Genomic DNA, 23,392 nt, shown 5'->3' on the forward strand with positions numbered 1-23,392 from the left:
AATGTTAAAAATGGACTCTTTTTTGCAGTATTACTGCACCTATTACACCTTCTATGGTGGCCGGCATGGTGAATTGTACAAACAGATTAGCCTTTTTACAAGTATTGGCCATGTGTAAATGAGTCCTGTTAATTTTCTAGTCACTTGAATGTATCAAAGTTTAGTCTACCTAATCTGAACACTGCACTCAACACAAGGTCTGAAATACATCAGTCAACCTACAAAAATACACAAGAAAACCCCCCAGAATGATTTGTTTCCCCTTGAAGGTGTGACAGTGATATAACAATAGCTATTCAGCCCCACTGTGTTTCTTTTTCAAGCTGTCAATCACAGAATAGGCATTTTTCATATAACGGATATCTTAATATTAAATTTAATTCTTTGACTGGGGTCCTTGGAGCTTGCTTTGAGCTGTAACAGTTTGTGAGTCAAACTAGTGGTATTTCCTGTATCAGGGCTATTTTTAACTCATTTAATTTGTTTTCCTCATGCATTGTCTTGTTTTTGTACCGCTCACATTTATACATAGTTGCTGAATCACTTTTTCTCTGTTACCCAGTTAAACTCTGTTTGCTATCTCAGTTTGATTTTCACAACCATGGGAAATTGACATATCACCCACACTGATTACATTCAGTCTGTCTTTGTTAACGTTTTTTTTTTATGTATCAAGTTCATGACCATACATAACCATGCACCGGGGTCAAGTATCACCAATCACATTAGCAACAAGCTAAAAATATTGGTGTGTTTGTTTTGCTGTTGCTGGTTTTACCCTACTGACACAAACTAAACTCACACACACAAATAAGATAACCAACCATACAAAGACAGAGCAATTACCAAGTGAATGGCAAATTTAGCATGATGCATGGGTCAGTGCATTCTGCTGCAGCATGTCAGTCGACCGGGTGTATGTGTACTACATACTTGTGGTTTCATTTGTTCTTTGTTGCAGAAACTGTCATTGTGAAAACAACTAAGAATTCACATTGCTAAAATGCAGACTATTAACGGTCGTATGGCTTTGATTTTAGGCACCCTCAAATACAAAAGGAATAAGCTACCTACCTCTCTGCTGTGGAGTAGGCCTTTCTCTGACACATCACCGCCAATGAACTGCTTCCCGGTGCCATTTCCTGTTTGATCTCCCACGCGACGAGGTTGCTGGGTTTTACAGCCAGGAAGTTGATGCCTGACTGGAACCACACCCTGCATAGAGGGATGAAGAGAAGGGAAGAAAAGGGAAAACAAGGTTAATCTAAAGTTCACATAAGCACATCATAAACAAGCTGAGTTGTCACAGTGACAGTTCGGGGGAATTTGCTTAAAATTGAATTTGCTTCGCTTGGAATTTCCCTGCCCCGATTTTCTCGCTGATTTTGTTTAATCCCTGATACGTGCCATACTCTCTTTGTCTAAAATGTCTTTTGAAATTGATTCACGCAGCATGGTGCCGCCTCCCACAGTATGTTTTGGTGGGGGGAAACAAAGGAGTTACAAGAGAAGCTCTTATAAAAGTTAACAATTTTACCAGAATAAGTGGTGCATGGAGGATCAGATGATTATACCTAATGCACAAAATGTGATTTTGCAAAGGAGAAAGGCAACAATGAACTGCCAGTTTCCTAGTGATATGATCTGAGATTTTGTTTCTGTTTATTCTGCACTCATCTCTTCTTCCACTCCCTTTCAACTGCTTCTTCTTCTCCAACTTATTTTCATATTTCCTTCACTTTTCCATTAGACTTCATACCCCTTCCCTTTTTCCCAATCCTTCAGATTCTTGTCTTCCACATGTCCTCCATGTTTCTGTTCCTCTATCCTTATTTCACGTATCACACTCGCCTTTATTTTCCCTACCAGGTGTCCTCTTTCATAACTTTTCCCCACCTCCTCCTAAAACTTTTCATCCTTTTCAGCCTTTCATCCATCCCTCTGTGATTTCCTTCTATTCCTTCCACCCTTTCTTCCTTGCCTATATTTCTTATTCCATCCCTCCCTCTGCCCCTCCTCCATTCTTCAATCTCGAGGCATCCTATGGTTAATCTCTTTATTTTCTTTCCTCCCTCTCCCTCTCTCTCTAATCCGTCCCGGTGTGTTTTGTTCTATTTATCACCTTGACAAGACCCTCCCTCAGTTTATTAACACGCTTTATAGGCACGCATGCACGCTTGTTTACGGCATTTCTTATTAACACACATACAGTTGTTTCTGGCAAACAACAAATATCAACACAGCCGTACTGTCTAATAAAGTTTTTCCTCTACACAGAAGGGGGGAAAAAAACTGCCAATCTTCTTTGTCTGCTTTCTCATTATTACTTTCTTGTGTCTGTCTTGCTTCATGTCTTGCCAAAAAACTGCCTGCAAATATGTCATGACGGTCCCTTGCCATGCTCTCTGTACATATGTTTGTGAGTGTGTATGCATTTGTGCACCTGTGTGTGTGCATGTGCTGTATAATAATCTAAACAAGATGCTTATTGGAGTTTAGCGCAAGGGAACAATCCTCTTGTGAAAACTTGAAAACCCACTTTTTTCTGTTTCACTCTGAACTCATTTTCCATGTTTTTTCTTTGTATATATATGAAGGGAAAAAAATGTTTCCTTGTTTGCCATTGTTATGTGATTTTTTTTGTGCTACGGTTGGGAAAAATGAGGGAAAAGGAAGTGTGAAGTTGCAAAAAAGTCTGCAAGTAAGGCAGTGTACACATTTTTGAGTCTGGCGTGTTCATGCTCCCAAGTAAAATACTGTGGGTGTGTGTGTGCGTGTGCACAGCAACACAGTATAAAATAACGGGCGGCCCCCAAAAAATCTCTTTTATAATTCACCAGCTGAATGTTGCATAAAATAAAAAATCTCTCAAAAAAAGCTCACCAACATTGTTTTGCTTCCTGTTTCTTTCACTCCATCCCTCTCTCTTTCTGTCTCCTCTGTCTACCTAACCCCCCCCCCCCATTCTCCTAAATAGAGATGCATTCCTTCAGAAAAACCAAACCAGAACCCAAACTGTGACAGGCGTAAAACTGCATCCAACATTAGGCCAAAGTCACCATTATTACAGAAAGTAGAGAGGCCTGTCACCAATCATTTTGACCATGACTGCCAATTATTACAAGTGACATATGAAAAGTTACAGCAAAACACTCCAACAATTATCTATGTCAAAATATGCAGAAAATATCTATTTTCTGTGCAATTATAGGGTATTTAAATTGGATAATTTCAAGAAAGCACAGATCAGGATAGACGACCTTTTGATGTCACTTTTCTTTCGTGTTGCTTCACTGCAACTATGAGATTGCCCTCACCAGAGAACAGCATTTGCAGCTTCATCAAATGCTTAATAAAACCTGCATTCTCCTGACAAGCAACTTCTTGCGGTGGTGCGAGGGGTCATATAAAATAACTATGCTTGAAGAGAAAGGTGGAGAGAATTATCACTTGATTCTGCATTTCCCCTCAGTTTGTTGGAGCATTTTAGTGTCTTTCAGGTCACTGTTTTGGTTTTACAGTCTGCAACTTTAACTGTTTTAGTTAACTCTCAATGCTCTCATCGACCTCGTTTCTAGCCCAGGCAGGCAGCTGTTTTCAGCAAAAGAGCTCTAATAAATCTGTTGTACGCTGCCCAGCACCGCAAATAAGGTTAGCATAGTGGAGCATTTAGCACTAAAGAGCCAGCCATTTCTCTCAGGAGTTGGTGGAGACCAAAACAGGGAAGGAGAGTGAATACTGAGTTTGCAGAAACACAATTCCAAGTAAATGCTAAGGTGTTTCTGTGTGTGTTGGATGTGTAAATAGACATCTACGTTTAGCCACAATATTTCTATACTAGTTTCTCTAGTAGATTTAGTTCCCTAGATGTCTTTTTTACAGAACATTTAAAAAATATCTATTCAGTTGTTAAAGGGTCAGTGTGTAATATTTAGGAGGCTCTACTGAAAATAATAATAATATCCATAACAATGTTTTTAGAGGTGTATCAAGACCTTACATATTGAACCGTTAAATCTTTATTGCAAAAAGAGAAATAAAGTGTACATGGGACATAAAGAAGTATATAGAACTTTGATTTGTGCAAAATCACATATTGTATAAACATATTTTGCAAACTTGCAAATTTGTAACATGGTTACAACGGTTAGTTTACCGTCCGTGTAGAGTGAACTAAACATCTGCATGTTGTTTATGTACTCTGATAATGTTAATCCAACACATCTTTGTTGTAGTGTCCATGCTGAGCCACATTCCGACTTAAGAGCACATAAACACACACCGAAGGCGGAAGAGCAACTTCACAACTCAGGAAATGGGACCATCCGAGGAGCACGTGAGTGCACCATGAACCACTGGTTGCAATTTGCAACCCTCACCACTAGATGCCAGTAAAACTTACATACTGAACCTTTAATGTATGAGGACATGTTGCAAAAACAGAATGTATTGTATGTATGTTTTTAAACTTTTTTGCTTGTATGACTCTTACTGTGTGTAAAAAGAGAAGTGACTTTTTTCCTTACTCTTACCTTAAGTCTCAAAATAGCCGTTATTTCACAAAAAACTGACATTTATCTGCAAAATGCGAGACCCTGTACACAGGATAAGCGGTTGACGATGGATGGATGGATCTCCAAAATTAAAGACTTTTGGCTTTCTATAAACAACCCTACATCCCTTTTAACTCTTCGCGATGTTCTGCCAAGGGTCTAAAACCCTCACGTCAAAAACAAGTGTAGTGTTCAGTCAAAAGGAAAAGGAGTGAATATAAAATGAGTCTAGTCAGAGGTTGTCTGTGTCTGTTAGTGTTTACCCCTTAAATTCAGAGATAATAGATAGATAATTGAGGGGAAAGGTAGATTGATTTAGCTTTATGCTTTGGACAATGAACATACATAACCTCAACCCACACATATGTAAGAAAAGAACACTGCTGTCTCTTGGTGCATCTGTCGAGACTTATACATGTGTGTGCTTGCCTGTGTGTGTTCATGTCTGTCAACAAGCAGGATGACGGACAAGGCTGCGTCCCTAAGCTGCTTCTGTCAGATCTGTGTATAGCAACAGAGCCTGACAAGTGTCTGTCTTTTTTTCTTTGTCTGTTTTTTTAGGTTATGCAGGAAGACAAGCAAAACTTCTCCCTGTACTCTCTATCTCTGCCTTATTCCTATCTCTTTTGTTGTTGGTTTCTGATAAGTCTCAACAGATATACCTCTTGAGCCCCGACGCCCCCTGTACCGGGGGCAGCACGCGATTTTCGTGCAAAATGCAAATGGGAAATTCATGTCTGAAACTAGTATTGCATCACCCTAACCATGCTACACACCTCTGTGAAGCAAGGAGGCTCAGCTAGAAGCTCAAACCAACCATGAGATCAGCTGTATAGCTCACATCACTCAAATAAAAAATTACAGACTAATTAGCTGGATAACAGTAACAACAAATGTGCCAATATACATATTCAATTACAACCGCTGTCTTACTTGAGCTGTTTTCGCCGTTTTCAGTCCAAAAATCAGCTGATTTGTTTCTAAAAATATTTCGGGCACCATCTTGATTATTGTGAAATTCCTTGGAGCTGTGTGCCTGCATTATCTTGCCTTTTTTTGCTTTGGAATACACAGTCTTTATTGCGGTCTGGTGGCCGACCCATAGTCGCTACATCGACATCCATGGTATCAAATAAAAGTTCTGCTCAAACTAGATCAATTGATGCTCCCCCACCTCCTTCCATGGACGTCGCCACGTTGCATCGTCATGTTTCTACAGTAGCTGAAAACAGACAAACAGCGCTACAAAGTCACTACGTTCTTCTTGTTCTACTTCTGGTAGAATTGAGGCAGTGCAGACAATTATCACTATGTTGAATACACAAGTTAGAAGAAGAAGAAGTATTAATAGTATACAGCAGGGGTTGGCAAATATGTTTTGCATCGGAGCAATATTTTCAAAAAGAATATGGAGCCATAAAATTGACTCACATCAACATGTGGTTTTGGTTAGGTAAGGTGCAGGACTTGCAACCTAAGGGTTGAGTCTTTAATCCCACCTTGGGACAACTTTTTTTTCTCTCTTCAACAATTGGATACTGCAACAAATGTTTCTCAGATCACGGCATGCGCTATTTTGTTTCGGTATTTGATCCATCAACCTACGGACACTTTTACAGTTCCCCAGTATCTCCAGGCAGAGGACATTTAGGAGAATCACGATTTCTGACAGCTCTTTCAGAGGTGTGTCAAGCAGGCTTTGTTCATTCAGAATTCGTTCAGAATCAAAATAAAAGCTCAGTTCAACTCCAAATACAGCATTGCAGTAATCAAGCTTCTTGTGCATTTATTTTGTAGTCAAAAACGCTAAAGAGGAAGTGATTATGTGAGTAACTGCTGCTGTCATGAGATCTATTTCAACACCGCTATTAAAGCACCTGGCCACGGGCCAAGATATTATTGTTGCCGGGCAGTTTTGTCGAGGGTCCCAGAGAGAATAAACATGTTTCCCCTGTCAATGTTACATTTAAAATATAGTAATAATATAGTATATATATTTTTACCAGGCAAGGATGAAAATATCATATTTTTTCTTTATTGCATCTAGTCTGTAATGGTAAAATAAATGTTAATTATTGATGTAGTACAATGGATTTATATTCCTTAGCTTCTGACCTTTCAAAGGAGACATGACATCTCGGCCAAATGGTTGAGGAGTTAATCCTGATTCATTTTAGGTATGTTATTTTAGGCATTTTTCCTGGAAAAAGGTGGCGATGATCAACAGGACAGGTATCAGGTGACAGGTGTGTTGTTGGCTTCACTTATGTGATCAATCTATGATGTCAACACAAGAATGTCAACAACAATTGCAGGGCAATACACTTAAAACTTTATTTACACCAGAAACATTAACTCGGCCATCTATTTCTCAGTTGTTCCCATAGTCATATATTACAGACTTTCACAGCTACAGTCTGGTCCTGTTGGCCATTGAGTAGCTCACAGAGCATTGCAATTGATTTTCTTTTCCTTTTTTTCTTGAGCTGGGCCTTGTTTATAGGCACTTCAACACTAGTTTTCCAAGTGGAAATATAAAAAGCAAGTGGAGGGGAAAAGCAATAGGGCATTATGCCAAAAAGCTACACCGTGAATAAAGTTTTCCTTTGCTCTTTTAAATCACAATTGTAAGTTTAAATGCAGAATGTGCTTCTGTCATTGTGAATATGTCTCTCTTTTTTGTAGTCATTTTTATATGCCCCAGAGGGTCCCTTTGTCTCACTTATGCAGATTGTATCTCTGCTGCATTTTGCCTCTGTCTCCACAAAATATTTTGAAAATTCAGATCAATGACAGCTGGGTGATTGAGGTAAGAGATGCCATTGTGGAATAGGTGTCATCAATTCAAAGAAAAATAACCACACTTCAGTACCTTTGTTGGGTAAAGTAACATTTCTTAAAGTCATTCAGCTCATAAGAGTGACCAAAAACATAGTTAACCCACATTTTTATTTACCACCAAAAAGCTAAACTGACAAATGTCATAGCAGTTGAACAGACATGAGGAATGAGAGGAATGTGAATGAAGCAATGCATATTTATAGCTTAGCCTTTCCACACAGGACTTGTAACCCAGGAAAGCAAGCAATATACGCACGAAAAGAATAACAAAAGAATCACTTAAGTCCAATTAATTCCGACACTTAGCCATATCCTTTGAATACTGCATAACCTGGTTTAAAACCTTCAATTCTCCAGTGTAAGAGAAAAAAGAAAACACTTTTACAATTTATTATAACTGATTGTACATGTGTCAGGAGATGAAGTCTACACTTGTCTTGCCTTTGGTTTGCACGCACACACACGCGTAGCCATGATCACCAGTACACACCGTATTGCCACAGTATCTCTCTTTTACATAGAAGCAAAATCAGCACTGACTTAAGGTCATGCAGACTTGTGAGTGTATAACTCTGAGTAAATCGCTGCAGTGTTAGTGATAACTCTGGACACATGGGATTCCATGAAGAGAACCTGCTGATAGAAGGACAGATTTACACTCAGAGTGAAACAGATGAAGAGGAGAAGAGAGAGACAGAAGAGGGGAGGAGTAGAGAGGGAGAGATGAGAGAGTCAGACATATAACTACTGAAGAGTTCAACAGTTCAGTCCACACCTACTTAAGGCTTTGTCACAAACGTCACTGTTTTCAGCACCAATTGACCTTTCAGCAGCACAGCTCCTGAGGTGCTGAAAGGACAGCACACTGACAATTTTACCAGGCAGACTAAAAACATAAATTAAATTGACAAAACATTTTTCATGTATAGTAAAACCAGAAAGGTCAGTGCAAAATTGGGGCCTTGATTGATCATTATAAATACAGTTCACATGGTCACAACATTTAAAAAGTATTAGGTTTGTGCTATTTGAAAGGCAGCTTTGAAAGACTAAGCTTCTCTAAGCACATAAAAGAAGAAAAACAAAAATGACAATAGTGGTTGCATGTAAGTGTCTTGGAGTCCATGTGGATTTAGGCATTTGTAGAAATAGAGGCACATCTGTTCCATGAGACGAATAGCTAAGATGCAATGCCAGACATCTAAAACACGTGGATGGATTGGCCATGAGTTGTGAGTAAAGGTCTGTAATGCAACAAATTTAAGCAAGGTTCTGACCTGTTATTTTATGAATGTACCGCTAATGTATATATTTAATTCTTTTAGTCGTGCAAATTATTTAACTGGTCGCAAGCAAGCAAACTAAGGCTAAATAGCCAGCTACAAGGGATTCCAGTAAGATTCTTCTGAACTTTATTATATGTGCTATATTCCCTGAAACTCCTCACCAATGTAACCTCTGCAAATGACCCCAGTGAAGTAAATTTATACACTTCAGGGAACCACCCATTATAGCATAAGCCCTGCTTGAAATGTTTGTGTGTTTAGAGCCTGTGGGCTTTAAAAGGCTAAAAACTGAGATCTCTTCAGCAAGAACCCAACTCAGAGGGTTTAGTGAGTCTATGAAGGCTTAAAAGTGTTTTGGATGTGTTATTCCCACAAACATCAAGTTGATAAACAATGTTTTAGGATAGAAAAGTAGATCTTTAGCCCTCAAGGGTTATGCGCTAAGGGGTATGCATTATTTTGATGTTTTTTTTCACTTTATCAGTTTTTTTATGAGTGATTCTGCAGCAGATTAGAAGCAACATTTTTCAAGTTTTTATCAAAGTAGCTGTTAAAAAGAAAAAAGAAAAACAACCAAAAAATAAAGACCTGCAGCATAGCTTCAAACCAATTCCCAATCTGCAGACGATGGCATTACAAGTTATGTGTGCTCTAATCCATGATACCTGCTAATGTAGAGCTACAAAGGATGTATGTACAAAGATGCTCGAGGTAATAACCTGTCTTGGATGTGAGAGGATGTAAAGAGAGGTTGTGTTAGATCAAGTATGTCTCGGGTGTTATCACAAGGGCATCCCCTTATTAAATCAAATCAATCAATAAAACAGAACCTCCTGTAGACTCAGCTAGGCTAAAGTTAGCTGCTACCAACAATGTGGCAATCAAAATCAATTTGATGGGTATAGCACCACAACTATGAACAACTGACAAAATCACCATAATTATTTGTAAGTTATTTTTCATATCAGTGGCATGTTAAATGCACTTAAGTACAGTATTCACATAAAACTTTAGTTCCTTTGGTTTTCATCAGTGCACATAAAGATTCCTTTTTCTTCTCTCGTAAGCTTCTGTGGCAGTTTTGGGAGGGGTGCCAACAGGGGCCTGTGCCCCTGTAACACAGACCTTGGACCCCCCTATGGCCCCACTCTGAACAACAATAATCTACAATAATCATAGTAATATATCTTCCTTGCGACAATATGGCGTTGATGCAAAAGAAGGAACATATGTGTCTCAACCAGTCGGATCCTTTAGGACATTACACCAGCACTGTCAGGTGTGGTGCCAAGGTGGTTATCCCTGATAGAAAGTGTTCCCCCTGCCGTTGGAAGGCGGACTTTACAAGAGTAAATGAAATATAACATGTGGATTGTTTCATCTGTTGTTTTAGTTTTGTTTTATCAACAAGGTTTTTGCAGAGCAAGCTAACACATGGATTATAAGAACGCTTTTTATAGGCTAACATTAACATTACATGTTATTGAACTTTGTATTATTCATTGCACTGAATTGAAAATGTCTAAACAAAACGTGCATATAGTTTCCCTTCCCAATTATTTTGCGATAGTCTGACGATGTTATAACTGACCAGGTAGTTGATAACTTAGTCATCCATGTTTCTGTTTGGAATCTAGATCTAGACAAGCTGTCACATTTTTCAAGTAAACTGCTCCTACAAATATCTATGCCATCGATACAGTAAAATCAACATCACTGTAATCAGTTTAACACATTGCTCACCTCAGCGTTAGATCCACTTGACTCAAAATATACATTAAACTGAATGCAGCATTGTAGACAATATTTTGTCCTTGTAATCCATGTTTTCATTGCATGGATAGTCTTCGGATATTGCAGGAAATTGTTGTCAGTCCCCGTCCTTAAAGGGTAAATTATTATCATAACAATTTAATAATGCATTGCATTAGCTAGAGTTAACAGGATTTTTTTTTGAACAATGTTATTTAATAAAACTATAAGTCACTGAAAAGATCCTGTTACTGAAACAAATAACTGTAAGCTACTGAAACATACTAAAACATTACATTATATACTAAACATGACATTTTGAAAGCTCGCCTTTGTCTCTGTTGCCCCGGATTGAATGTGCCCCCCTGACAAAACAACTGCCCCCAGCCTGGTCCCCTCAATAAAATTTGTCTAGAACTGCCACTAAGCTTGTTCTTTCTTTCCTTATACTTTTATTCTATGTTTACAGGAATCCATAGCTTTTGAGCCTTGCACTCAACACTGTTGGTTTCGTGTAAAGTTCAAGGAACTGAAGCTTAATCTACATTTGGACTCATTGTCATGCCGCTCTGGATGAAAGTGTCAGCTAAATGCCTAAAATGTAAATGCAAACCCATGAGGCATTCTTCTCAAAAACAAAAGAGCAGACCCTGAGCCATATGCTATGTGTCAGTAAATGTTGCTGCATGTACAGTAGCAGATGTGTCTAAGAGACAAAAGTAAAAGAAGACATATTGTGTGTCTGAAGTTGCTGTTGGAACAGATGTTTTGAGGGAAGGATGCTGTAAGAAGCGCTGTTGACATGGAGCTAAATGCGTTTATCCTGCATCCAAATTAAACCAAGATTTTGTAAGAATTCCTAAATGTAATTAAAGCAATGTAGGGAAAAATCCTTTCAGTACAATACATTTAAACTCTGTTGTCTCTCAAATAACCACCTCAAATATTCCTCCTGTGGTAGAAGCCAACGACAGTAGTAGCTCTAGTAGGAGTATAGTATCTCACAAAAGTTAATACACCCCTTATATTTCTGTAAATATTTGATTATATCTGTTCATGTGACAACACTGAAGAAATGACACTTTGCTACAATGTAAAGTAGTGAGTGTACAGCTTGTATAACAGTGTAAATTTGCTGTCCCCTCAAAATAACACATCACACTGCCAATTATGTTTAAACCACTGGCAACAAAAGTGAGTACACCCCTGTCCCTGAGGGGACAGCAAATTTACATTGATACAGTGTTGTCACATGAAAAGATATAATCAAATATTTATAAAAATGTGAGGGGTGTACTCACTTTTGTGAGGTGCTGTTTGTAGTCAAAAACTTTATGGATGATTGTTAAAACTTGTAATCCAGCTCAGACGAGGCAACATCTCCATCAAATGGAAAATATATTTTCACATGGAAAATAATCATTGTAAAAAAAAAAAGTTTGCCGAGGTTGCCCATAGTTTAAATCGCTACCCTCATTGATATTTCATGACTTAAAGAAACAACAGCAGCAGCAATGATGAGTGAAATGGCAGCAAGTCTTTAGAACCTTAGACAGATGTTCAACAAAATGCAACACACCACCTGCGTATCCCACAAAATATTCTGGAGAAGCTGACATCATTGAACATGAGTGGCATTTAAATGAGAACTGTCAAATCATTAAAATCGTGTTTTTTGTTTTTCCTGCTTTCTGAGAGGCGGAGGCAAAACAATCTGTTGTTGTGACTGAGAAGAGTCAGGGTTACATTGTTAGTCACAATCTGTCAACAAATTGAAAATGTGAGAAAGTAATTTTAGTTACAAAGTCTTAACAGGTTGCCAAGTTGGTGCTACAACAAGAAGTTCTCCACCTGTGATCATGCATAATTCTCGGCTCATTAGATTACTGTTACATCAAGGCTGTGATGAAAGGGAAACATTTCATTTACTCTTATTTTACAAAAGGCTGCTTAAAGTCTTTTTTTAAAAGGAAACTTACAAGGAATACTCCTCAAAACAGACAAAACAACAAAGATAAAAGGCGCATACAGTTGTATAGATAAAGTTTAAGTTAAGACTAAGGAAAGTATACTGTACATGTATCTTTATCTTTATGATAATTTTTTTTTGTGTTTAAATTACTGATTATTTGCCTGGAATTAGGGTGTATTTTTACAGAAGTTAAATGTTAAATGTTAAATGTAAAGCCTTGAATGTATGTATTTTTTAAAGTCGGAGTGATGAACAGATTGGAAGGCAAGGGTTTTGAAATTTTAGAGTAAACAGGTGGGATTGTATTTTAAGACATGATAAAACAGATGGTGAGCTATGAGTTTGTAAATTCATAATAAACAGTTGTTAAATATTTAAAAGGATATACCCCCCCCCCCCTCCCAACCCCACTCCCCCATTTTGGTCATAGGTCAAATGTGTCTCTCTGTGAGAACATCTGTTACATGATGCTACTTTGTTTTTAACCTTGAATTTCTCTCCCTCTCACAATCTTTCCTTTTGAGGGCCTTTTATTCACTAGTTCTTTCCCATGGTCTCTCTTCTTTTGTTGTCCTTTCATCCTGTCTTTCATTTTTTTGTCCTCTTGCCCACACAATGACTTTTTTTTTTATCTCCGCCTTCTTTAAAGCTGTCTTTCACTCTCATCTTTCTTTCTTCCTGTACATTATTCTCTTTCACTCATTTCCCCTTTCTAACACAAACATGATATGAGACCTTTCCTGAGTAAGCCTCTGTCAGTAGCAGCGACACTAACCATAATTGATGAACGGCCTGGAAAAGCTACAACTTCTTTATTCTCTTACCTTTGTCAAGGCTTTGTCAAGGCTGTCCTCACAAAAAACAGCTTTTGTTGTGTGTGCAAATGTTTAATTATGGACATGTTAATGTTTATCTTGAATGGCTATGTGTGAATTATAACTCTTGTCTGTGTGGAGCAAAGGCGGAAGTAGCATGACATTATTAGCAACCTAAAAATTCTTAGGGAGAACGTCATGTAGTATTAAAAGGGTGTGACGAGGAGTCCAATGCTTGTTTCCCTAACCTTGATAAAGTAGTTTTTGCCTCTAAATCAAGCCAAACATTAACAATAGAAGCAGATCAGAAAATGCTCATATAATTTGTTTTCGTAAGACACTTAGAAAGGCCAGTAGGTCCATCAGATCAGAACTCTCATATGTGTTGTTTTGAAAATCAATAACGAAGGTTACGATATGGTAACCCTAGTTCTATAAGCACAGGAGGAGCCTTCTACTGGACTCTATGGGTACTACCTTCTCCAATCACACGCACACACTTCCCGCTGAAATTTTATCGTGCACGTAGCCGACCAATAGGACGTCGCTACCGATACGTGCGTGATGTATAAATAGCAGTGTCCCTACTGCCTCAGCATCCAACCGCCTCTTCAGCAGACGGCGTCAGAGCAGCAGGGCTCATCGGTAGAGGGCTCCGCCTGTGCTTATAGAACTAGGGTTACCATATCGTAACGTTTGTTCTATCTCACACAGGCTCCGCCCTTTACTGGACTCTATGGGTATAGTGGGCGGGGCCCGATGACTGTCCGCCCTAGCCGTGACAAGCCAAAGTCCATCAGACTATCACTGAAACAGACGAATAGCTGACTAGTGCATCGAATGGGGGCTGTGTGTTCTACATAGGACGTTAGCCTAGCACACATGGACGCAACAGATGCACTCTCATCTCCCTGCACCCTAAGTGGGGTAGGGGGGTAGAAAGCATCCAGATTTATTGTCCTGAACCTGAACATGCTCCTTATGTTCTTAAGAACAAAGGAGGTGTGTTGTCTAAACCTGGCTGCACTGTGGACACCAAGAACAAGCATGCAGCTGGGGTGAACTGACAGGCACACAGGCAGGCAAGGCGCAGGGCTGTTCAAGAGATAGCATTTTCAATGAGGACTGCTCCAGGGACTCATAAGGTGCAGATATTAGAGCCACCAACACAAGCAGCAAGTCCTACTGAGGCGCCGAGAGACACGACACCGGTCGCTGTCTTGTCACACCCTGTAGAAAGCGTATCACGAGGAAGTGGGTGAAGACTGTTCTGTCACCAAATCCCCTGTGACAGGAGAGAAAGCTGTAGCGCGACAGCCCCTTCTCCATCAGACCTTGCAGGAAAGAGAAAACGGATCCCACCGAACAGGTAGGCAGATCCGTCTCCCTCTCAATGCATCAACACTGAAATCCCAACGACTTAGCTTTACAGCAAGACGTGGTGGTCTGTGCGACCTCAGCGGATAGACCAGCCTGAGTCTGCCTCTCCACAATTTTAGGAGAAAAACCTGGAGAGGCTGGTCCAACACCAGCATTGTGCATATGAAGCCTCACAATTGAGACAGAACCCCCCGATCACGAATCGTTAGCTTAGCGTCGGTGAGCGCAGCGGTGCGTTCAACATGGCTAGCTCAATGGGATGGGGTTGGTGGTGGGGAATTAGCACTTTTAAGAATGTAATGTTTTTCTAATAAATAGTTTAACATTCACAAGCATCACCACAGTGTACACACAAGCAGCACATGTTAGAAAAGTGGCTTCGTGAACACAAGGCAGCAGGACGAACCCTTAGCCTCACCCCAGGAGTTAACGTTGGCTCTTTGAGGAATGTAATAAACATGTTTTACTCAAAAAACGGTTTCCACATTCTCAAAAGCCTTACTATAGTTTTACACAAGCAGCACATGTAAAACAATGGCGTCTTGAACACCAGACGGGGGATTGTGGCAGCGTCAGCAGGCCTCTCTCCTTCCATAACGGTCACTTGGCCAGTCGCTCCCTTCCCCAGCCGTCCGGGTAGGACATGGGTCACTTCACCCAGGTGCAAAGATAATTTTCTAGAAGTGCCGACTCCATCCATGGAGGTGATGAATTTAGTGAGCAGTTCGCCATTTGTTGAAGAAAAAAGGATGCAGTAGGGACACTGGTATTTATACGTTACGCACGTATCGGTAGCGACGTCCTATTGGTCGGCTATGTGCACGATAAAATTTCAGTGGGCAAGTGCGTGCATGTGATTGGAGGAGGTAGTACCCATAGAGTCAAGTAGAGGGCGGAACCTGTGTGAGAACTGCATTTCCAACTGTTTTTATGTGCATTAGCTCAGTAAGTGAAGGGCTGGGAAATCTCTTCCAAAAAGGTCTTCATGCTTGGCTGAGGGGGAGAAGTTGGTGTACAAATAAAGATAAAAGACGCAGGCTTAAATCATGACAAACATGAAGCATTTGACCTCCACTGAAGTCTGCTGAAGCTTTCGCTCCACTGGAGAGACAAAAAACGGGGCAGGCAAAAATGTTGTATCTGTGTGAACAAATAAGGAGACTGTAATGTCCCTCAAATTAATGAAACACACATAAATTCCATAATTCCATCATGCTGTTTTTGTGCATTTGAGGTTTGACTAGTGCTCATTAAATCACATTGTCTCATTGCTCTCTTCTTCCCCTTGCCCCCTTCTCCTGCAATGGTTTATCCCACCCAACTGGAGATATAGCAACACCAACTGGTTGTCTTGATGCGCCCTATTTTTCTTTGGCAAGCAGTATGTGACTCATTTTGAGATCAAATAATTCATTACTGTAATAATATAATTATTATAGTATTCTATTTTCTTGATGTGTCATTAATAATAGTTGTGAATGTATATTAGGTTGGTCACTGTTAAGACTATGCAATCAGTGATTAATACTATAGTATTACTTTATTAGTATTAGTATTCTTATAAGAAGCGGAATACAAATAGGTATTACAGTAACTAATCCAAGTAACGCTGCATTACTGCGTTACTGCATTACTGCGTTACTGCATTACCAGAACGCACTATCCTTGACGTAAATGCGTGGTAGGGCAGCGGAAATTCAAGTTGAGAAACCTTCTGTTGTTCAAGTCGGCTGCTAGCCAAAAATCTGAAGGAAGAGAACGAAGGAGATAGGCGTTCTTTCCACAGCTGTAAGTATTGCCGTTATTGTGTCACAGTCTAAGATGCAAAGAACATTGTTGTTCGTTGAAAACTTTGTGCGACCAGAAAAAAGCTTTCAACCACAAACAGTTCTACACCTACTTTACCGAAGCATCTGCTAAAGCAGCACAGCAATGTGAAACTTATAGAAAGACACTCTGCTGCTACAGCCAGTGATGCATGCACTCCTTGGGAGAGAGTGGTATTAAGCAACATTTTAAGTTTTGTAAAAAAAACACTGAATATTGCTCTTATAAATGTGCAGAAAAACATTAGTTCAAAAGTCGAGATTGACTAGCTTTATTTTTTTATTTCCGCCAGTGGCGTTAAGAAACGTTATATGTTTTTTAAAAATCTAACTCCTGCTGTTATTAATAAGCTGTTAGTCAAAAAGTTGGGAGAGACTTGCTTTGTTTTTTATTTTGTTAAAAACTGTAAATACATAGCCTATACTGTAAATCATCAGCAATTCAGAGGCTTAGGCTTGGGGGGGTAATATAGTAATGTAAAGAGTAACATAGTTACTTTTAATACCCAGTAATAAGTAAAAAGCAACTTATTCTAATGGGTAACTTTCCCAAGACTGTTAGTTCACTAAGGCTAAATCAACAATACCAATTTCATGTTGTTCTCCATCCCAGTCATTATGGTGGTGACAGCACGTCAAACAGTTACAAACAGCCTAATAGAATGGTAGAACATTTTTGGCCACAACAAAGTTACGTGAAAATAATAAAGAGTTTTAGCTGTTAAGACATAAAACATGAAGGCCTGATGTCCATCTCCTGACAGTGAGCAGGTACACTGGGTTACTGTACATTACACCTACATTTCATTTGCAAAATCTTATTTTTAGTTTGCATTTTTGTCGTGAATCACAAAAAAATTACCTTTTCTAATAAGTAGTGAGAGGGCATCCCTCAACCACCCACTCACATAACCACACACATGCACGCACGCGCACGCACACACACACACAAACACACACAGAGACACACATAACTGCGGTCTCTTTGGCTGTCGTTCTCCACAGACACTCTCTCTCTTCCTGAGCAGCTGGCTCCCCAGTTATATAAGTTTTCTGCAAAATGACTATTGTGTAATAACGATGAAAGCTGCTGGAAAACAAGATTGTGCGTGCAAGTGTCTGCCTGTGTTTGTGTGTGTGACTCAGCATACAATACATGAAGTTAACATGTGACTTCCCTCACATTATATGGGTGCTTGCCTGTGTGCACATATGTTTCGCTTGTGTGTTAATTATGCATGAATGAGGAAGACGCCATAGGTTACCTTCTGCACCAGACATGGTCGTTTTTTTTTGCACTGCTGCTCATGACAGGCCTCAGAACTACCAGTCCTGCAGGGGTAGCCATTAAAGAAGCCCCTACTCACGCATCCGTCCCACATCTGTCTTGCATAGTACTGAAGAGGATCTTTAAAGACTATAATCTGTAGGAGTTTTATCTGAATGATCACTAGTAAAAGTGACAATCATTTAGCCAGCTGTTGAGACTTTCTGACTGATACTATAAATGGTGACATGATTAATTAATAATTAATTCCTTGATGCAAATGTCTTATGTCAGCCACAAAACCATTATTTGTTATTTCCAGCATCTATGAAGAGAGCGAAACATCTTTACAGAGTTTAGCAAACTTTAAGTTTCAGAATGGTTTCGTACTGTTAGCGCCATGTGAGCTGCATGGTCCAGGACACAATCTTATGCTGTCTAGAGTCAGCATGGCTTTGATGATGGTTTTGAACTGAACTGTGAAAAGGTGTGGAAGAAAATGAAGCTTAATGCAGCTTCTCAGCTGTGGATGGGTGCAGTTATAACTTAATTAGAAATACAAATACACTGTTGAAATATTTCTATATGCATTCTGTGACAATTTAACTGAATGAAGTGCCAGTGGTCGAGGGCTGACAAAGAAAAGCAAAAGTAACATATTTTGTCACATATTTTTTTGACAAATATTGTCAAAGAAACACTACATCATAACTTATCCCAACCAGTTACTTTCTTTTTGTTGTTTTGTGTTTGCTGCTTTTTTCACCATTAGATGAAATCCGACCCAAATGAAAGGAAATTCCTAGCAATTAAGATGGTACTTTATTGTAACATAATTAATATGTTTTTGTTCTCCAATATTATATAGGCCAAAAAACGGGGGTGCTGAGGGTTACTCTGACACTTTCTTTGTACTGTTTTGACTTTACAATGAAACATAATAATAAACTTTCTTTATAACTGGACATTGCCACATATTTGGTGTGCATAGCTACTATGAAGCATTAAAAGCTCTCAACCTTCCTTACTAAAAATTCAAGTTAAAAATTTGTCAATAAACAGTGAATTGAGTGGTGCTAAGGTAGGCAGAGATTTCAGGGTTGCCTGAGGCTTTCCATGCATGTTTTCCCCACTTACTGTATGTACATGGATTTTCGTCTATTTTCGTTTATCGTAATACCAAACTAACACACTTGTTACTCACCCCTTCTCAGTCTTTCTTCTTTTTGGATGAAGCCAAAGTGCAACAGTTCTTCATGCACGCAGCAAAGTGTGGGACAACTGCTACCTCTGTACACATTTTTTAAGCAGGACACTGATAATGTGTCTGTACAGCGTGATGTTTGGATGCGAATAAAAACCCTCACACATGGAATCAAACCGCCCACTCCACTTCCCACCGCACATGGGATTAGAACGACATATTTCTCCGAAAACAAAGACACAGACAATAGTGGTGGGTTGTTGGCTGCTGTAGTAGCTTCGAGCTGAGGTCCCAGATTAGCAGTGTAGCAACCAGCTTCTCCACCACAGATCAATTTCAGAAGAAGACTTTTACCATTTGATCAAATCTGACCAGAATGAAAGGAAATTCCTCACAATTCACATGGTGCTTGACAATTACATAATTATTGTTTGTTTTAGCAGATACTTTTATCCAGAGCGAATTACAATTGCTATATAACAGAGGTCGCACGCCGCTGGAGTGACTAGGAGAGAGGTGTTTTGCTCTGGAACACATTGGTGTCTCTAAGTGGATTTGAACCCAGGTCTCTCACACCAAAGGCATGTGTCTTATCCACTGCACTATCACCAACCATTTCGCAACAAGAGGAAGAGCTGAGGGTGAAACAGATACCTTTGTATTGTACCTTTGTATATATAATTTGAATAAAGCACAGTTCCAAACAAACTCCATCTTTTTTGTTATCAAAGACTCACCTCCTGACAGTTTTAAAGGTAGTTACCAGAGGTTGGTAGTTCTGCTCTTGTTATGTTGCCAGACAGAAAAGCAGTGTGGGTGCATGTGGCAGCACTATGCCTATGCCTCTAATGGAAGAGTGGTGTTGTGGTCTTTTCAGGTCAGCAACAATACTCAAAGACCACTGGGGCCCCGATCTGCTGCTGCTCTGACAGAAAGTGTAAAAAGCTGCCCCACCACTCAGGTTCAGCGATCAAGGTTTATAAGTTTATAAGTCTTTGGAATTGTAATAAACAAATTACAGTTATGGTATAAGCTTAACAAATATATTATTAGTGCTTGCTAACCTAAAGCTAAATAAGTAATCTTCAATGAAAAAAGTTATTGCCTTTTTCCTTTGCAATTTAGACTTGTTGACACATAAATCTGTCAATGAAACCTTAAACTACTAGTTAGGGCTTTGTTGCTGTTATAAAAAGGAACTTAAAGGAGTCCCAAACTTTGATAATGAACAAGAGACCAATTTTTGCGGAAATGGCACTAACACCAGGGAGAATATTAGGACATTATAGGCCACAAGCGTCTGAGAACTGCTTACTCAACAGAGCAATAAAGCTCCATGCAGCTCATTTGGATGAAAAGCTAAAAGTCCAAAGCCTTCTGCCTCTCATTTAGGGGATGGCAGTGAGAAAGTTTAATCATCATGAGAGAGTTTGTCTGTGAGTGTTTTTGTGTGTGCCCATGTATGTCAGTATACACACATGCACAATCACACCCACATTTTTTAGGTCTCAGTGGACTCCAACAATGGTAACCAAGATACCAGTTGGCAGACAAAAAAATATATATATATGTCAACAAAACCAGCAAACAACACGTTTGATCAACAGCCACAGCTGGGAGAGGAGACTCAGTGATAAGAGGGCAGCCTCTGGAGTCTGAGGTGTCTCTCTGGGAGTAAATGGAGCAACAGTCATCAGTTCATTGTCCATAGAGAAGTGTGCTATCAGGCAGACGGCTCACACACCCACTCATTCACACACACAGTATAAACAGGTGAAGTGGATTTAGGAGCTAATGTGAAGCTATATTGGTCTCAGTTGGTCTGTGAGCTGTCAGGACACTTTTACACACACATCTACACACATACACAGAGCAAACACAGTCTGTGTCGAGTCTGGTTGGGAAATTTCAGAAATCCTAAATACCGAAACTGACAAGAAGTGACTGCCGAGAGGGAGAGATGCATGGTGCAGACAAAATGTCCAACATATAGTTTGTGTATTGAAAAGTATTAACCAATAAAAGACATTTTTCTTTATGTCAGCGTTTTCCAAAGCATTTTTACATTTGAACTACTGCAGAGACTTGCAGGTTGCGTTACCTCGATGTGATAATAAAGTTGCAAGCAGGGAGTGCTTTGTACGCTCCTGTTGTTTCTGAGTTTAACAGTGGATCAATATTCATTACATTGTCCACCAACAAGCGTTGCATTCATGTTTTGAGTTTTTTTTTTATTTTGATCTCAGATCTTGAAAGTACATGATCTCAGCAACACAATGATAAAAACAATAAATTTAATAAAAAATTAAATAAACATAAAAATGACGCAAATGTATTTAGGTATATAGTGCAGCAGAAGCTCAACAAATATTCAGTAAAATTCTATGTTTTGTCATGTTTGTCCTTGTACAAATACTGCTACTACTCCATGATTAAGCCACGTTCTGACCAAGCGAAGCAGAGGACACAAAGTGAAACGAACAATCTTACAGGTTAAAGTACCTCATCAAAATTCCAGTTTGCCTTTAAGCAGATTGTAGGGGATTTGAATATCTATCTATCTCAGATCAATCATTGAAAACTTTGGAAATTCCAACCTTCAGTTAGCAGAAGAGGAAAAAAATATGACTGGGTATGCAGATTTCAGAATGCTAATGTTGTACTGCTAATCTTAAACAGAGCTAAAAGGTGGAAACAGTCACCTGCTGGGGGAGAGATGCAGAACCTCGGGGTTCCATTATTGTTATCACAATTAAAAACCTCAGCAGAGTTGCACTTTAAAACACTTCAATCCCATTCTTTCTTCCCGGCTTCAATAACACGTTTGACGTCGAATCACGCTTATGCATGTACACACAGCACTGCCTGGCATGTGGCAGCGATTGTGCTGTTCATAATGGATTCTTTCATACTACAAATTATTTGTGCCGGCATGTGTGTGTTTGCCTGTCTGTAGTTCAGGCATTTGAAAGAGAAAAAGACATAGTTCTAAAGGATGAGAGAAGAATAGCGTGACTTGTGAGGTAAATATAGTAAGAGATCGCCACGAGGAATGAAAATGAGATGCAAAACGCCATGTGGAAATGAGGGATGAAATCTAGGAGCAAAAAGACCTGTGAGAGAAAGAGATGTGATGATTGTTTTTCTTTTACAGCATAGAAGAAAACATTAAATTCTGAAGGTTTTTAAAGTATGTAATGTTATTGTAATTGTTGAATCATTACAACACTGTGATCTCTCTATTCTCTGTATATCAGCTGTCTCTTGTAACGTACAATTGAAATTTACTTTGTGTTGCATTGAACAAGTACATGAGTACTGACCAGGTGCAAACAAAAATCATAGAGAAGGAACTTGTAGGCAGGGGTGGACCGCTAATCTGGCCAACGAACCTTTCGGGCCGGTGTAACGTAAATTATTTATTTATTTAACTGCCAATGACCGGCCAATAAAGCACAGACAGCGGCCCATTGGGTAATTTTCTACACTGACACCAATCACATCAGTTGCCGTATCCGATGTAGTGTAGGCACTAGAAGGAGTAAAGTAGAGCCGTGGCAACTGCCGAGCAGAGGAGGAGGCGTGAGACAGCTAACTGTTCTTATGAGGTTATTTTGTCAGCATCGCGTTGGCTAATCCCACGCTGCTGTGAAAATGACTTGGAGGCTACTTGTACTTGAGTATGAGTTGTGTAGGCCTACTCCATGGCCACCTCTGATCACCATGGAGTCAGTAAATGAGTGTGAATGAGTACAGTGATTCACTTACACTGGTACACTTATCCACATCACATACCACTCAGCTGGTTTGGGGGAATATTACAGTAGGTACACATGTTATATGGAAGGATTTTGGTGGGATCATTTTTTATCCCAGTCTAACCTTGCCGGTAGGCTCTCCCTGTCCGGCATTTTAAACTCTGTCTGATCAGCAAACCCCATTGGTTCAAGCCAGTATGAAAGTGCATGAAAATATAATTAGACTGTGGGTAGATTTTGGCTGTAAAAAAAGCTCAGACTGTACTGAAGTTAAATGGTTCATCATTCCCCCCTAAAATATGAAATCAGTTTTTCCACGAGACACTATGGTCGCAGTAGCTTGATTAAATCTACTAAGCTTGTTATATGTCTATTGGTGTTGAAAAATGTCATTCTATTGGTTGATTAGTCCACCGTTTTGGCCAGGACTAAAATAAGAGACTCACAGAGACTCATGGTCCCCAGAGGTCTACTGATGATCCACTTACTTTTTCTCGTGCCACTAGCAGGTCAAAATTTCACCTGAAATACGTTGATAACCGAGTACCAGTAAAACTAACATTCCCATCTTCAGCAGTACTTTTTTTTAATACTAATATGCAAATGTTAACATGCTAAAGAAAGGGGGTTAAACATTACCATCTGCTAGATTGTCATTGTTGAGCATGTTAGCATGCTGAAGTTAGCATTTAGGATGCTTGATCAGTCATTACAGATACCGTTGATAACGTGACGTGT

The 23,392-nt window shown here is 39.4% G+C and overlaps 1 protein-coding gene across 1 annotated transcript in view; it reads right to left on the bottom strand.

The window, feature by feature from the left end:
- Positions 1–23,392, bottom strand: part of si:dkey-215k6.1 (transmembrane protein 132C) — a 316,735-nt gene that overhangs the window by 165,581 nt on the left and 127,762 nt on the right. The window contains exon 4 of the mRNA XM_038704606.1: positions 1,075–1,215. Coding sequence (XP_038560534.1) covers positions 1,075–1,215 — 141 coding nt within the window. The remainder of the gene's footprint in view (positions 1–1,074; positions 1,216–23,392) is intronic.

Source organism: Micropterus salmoides, unplaced genomic scaffold (assembly GCF_014851395.1).
Source record: "Micropterus salmoides isolate LMB-PRFRI ecotype aquatic unplaced genomic scaffold, ASM1485139v1 Ms_hic_scaffold_7, whole genome shotgun sequence".
Lineage (NCBI taxonomy): Eukaryota > Metazoa > Chordata > Actinopteri > Centrarchiformes > Centrarchidae > Micropterus > Micropterus salmoides.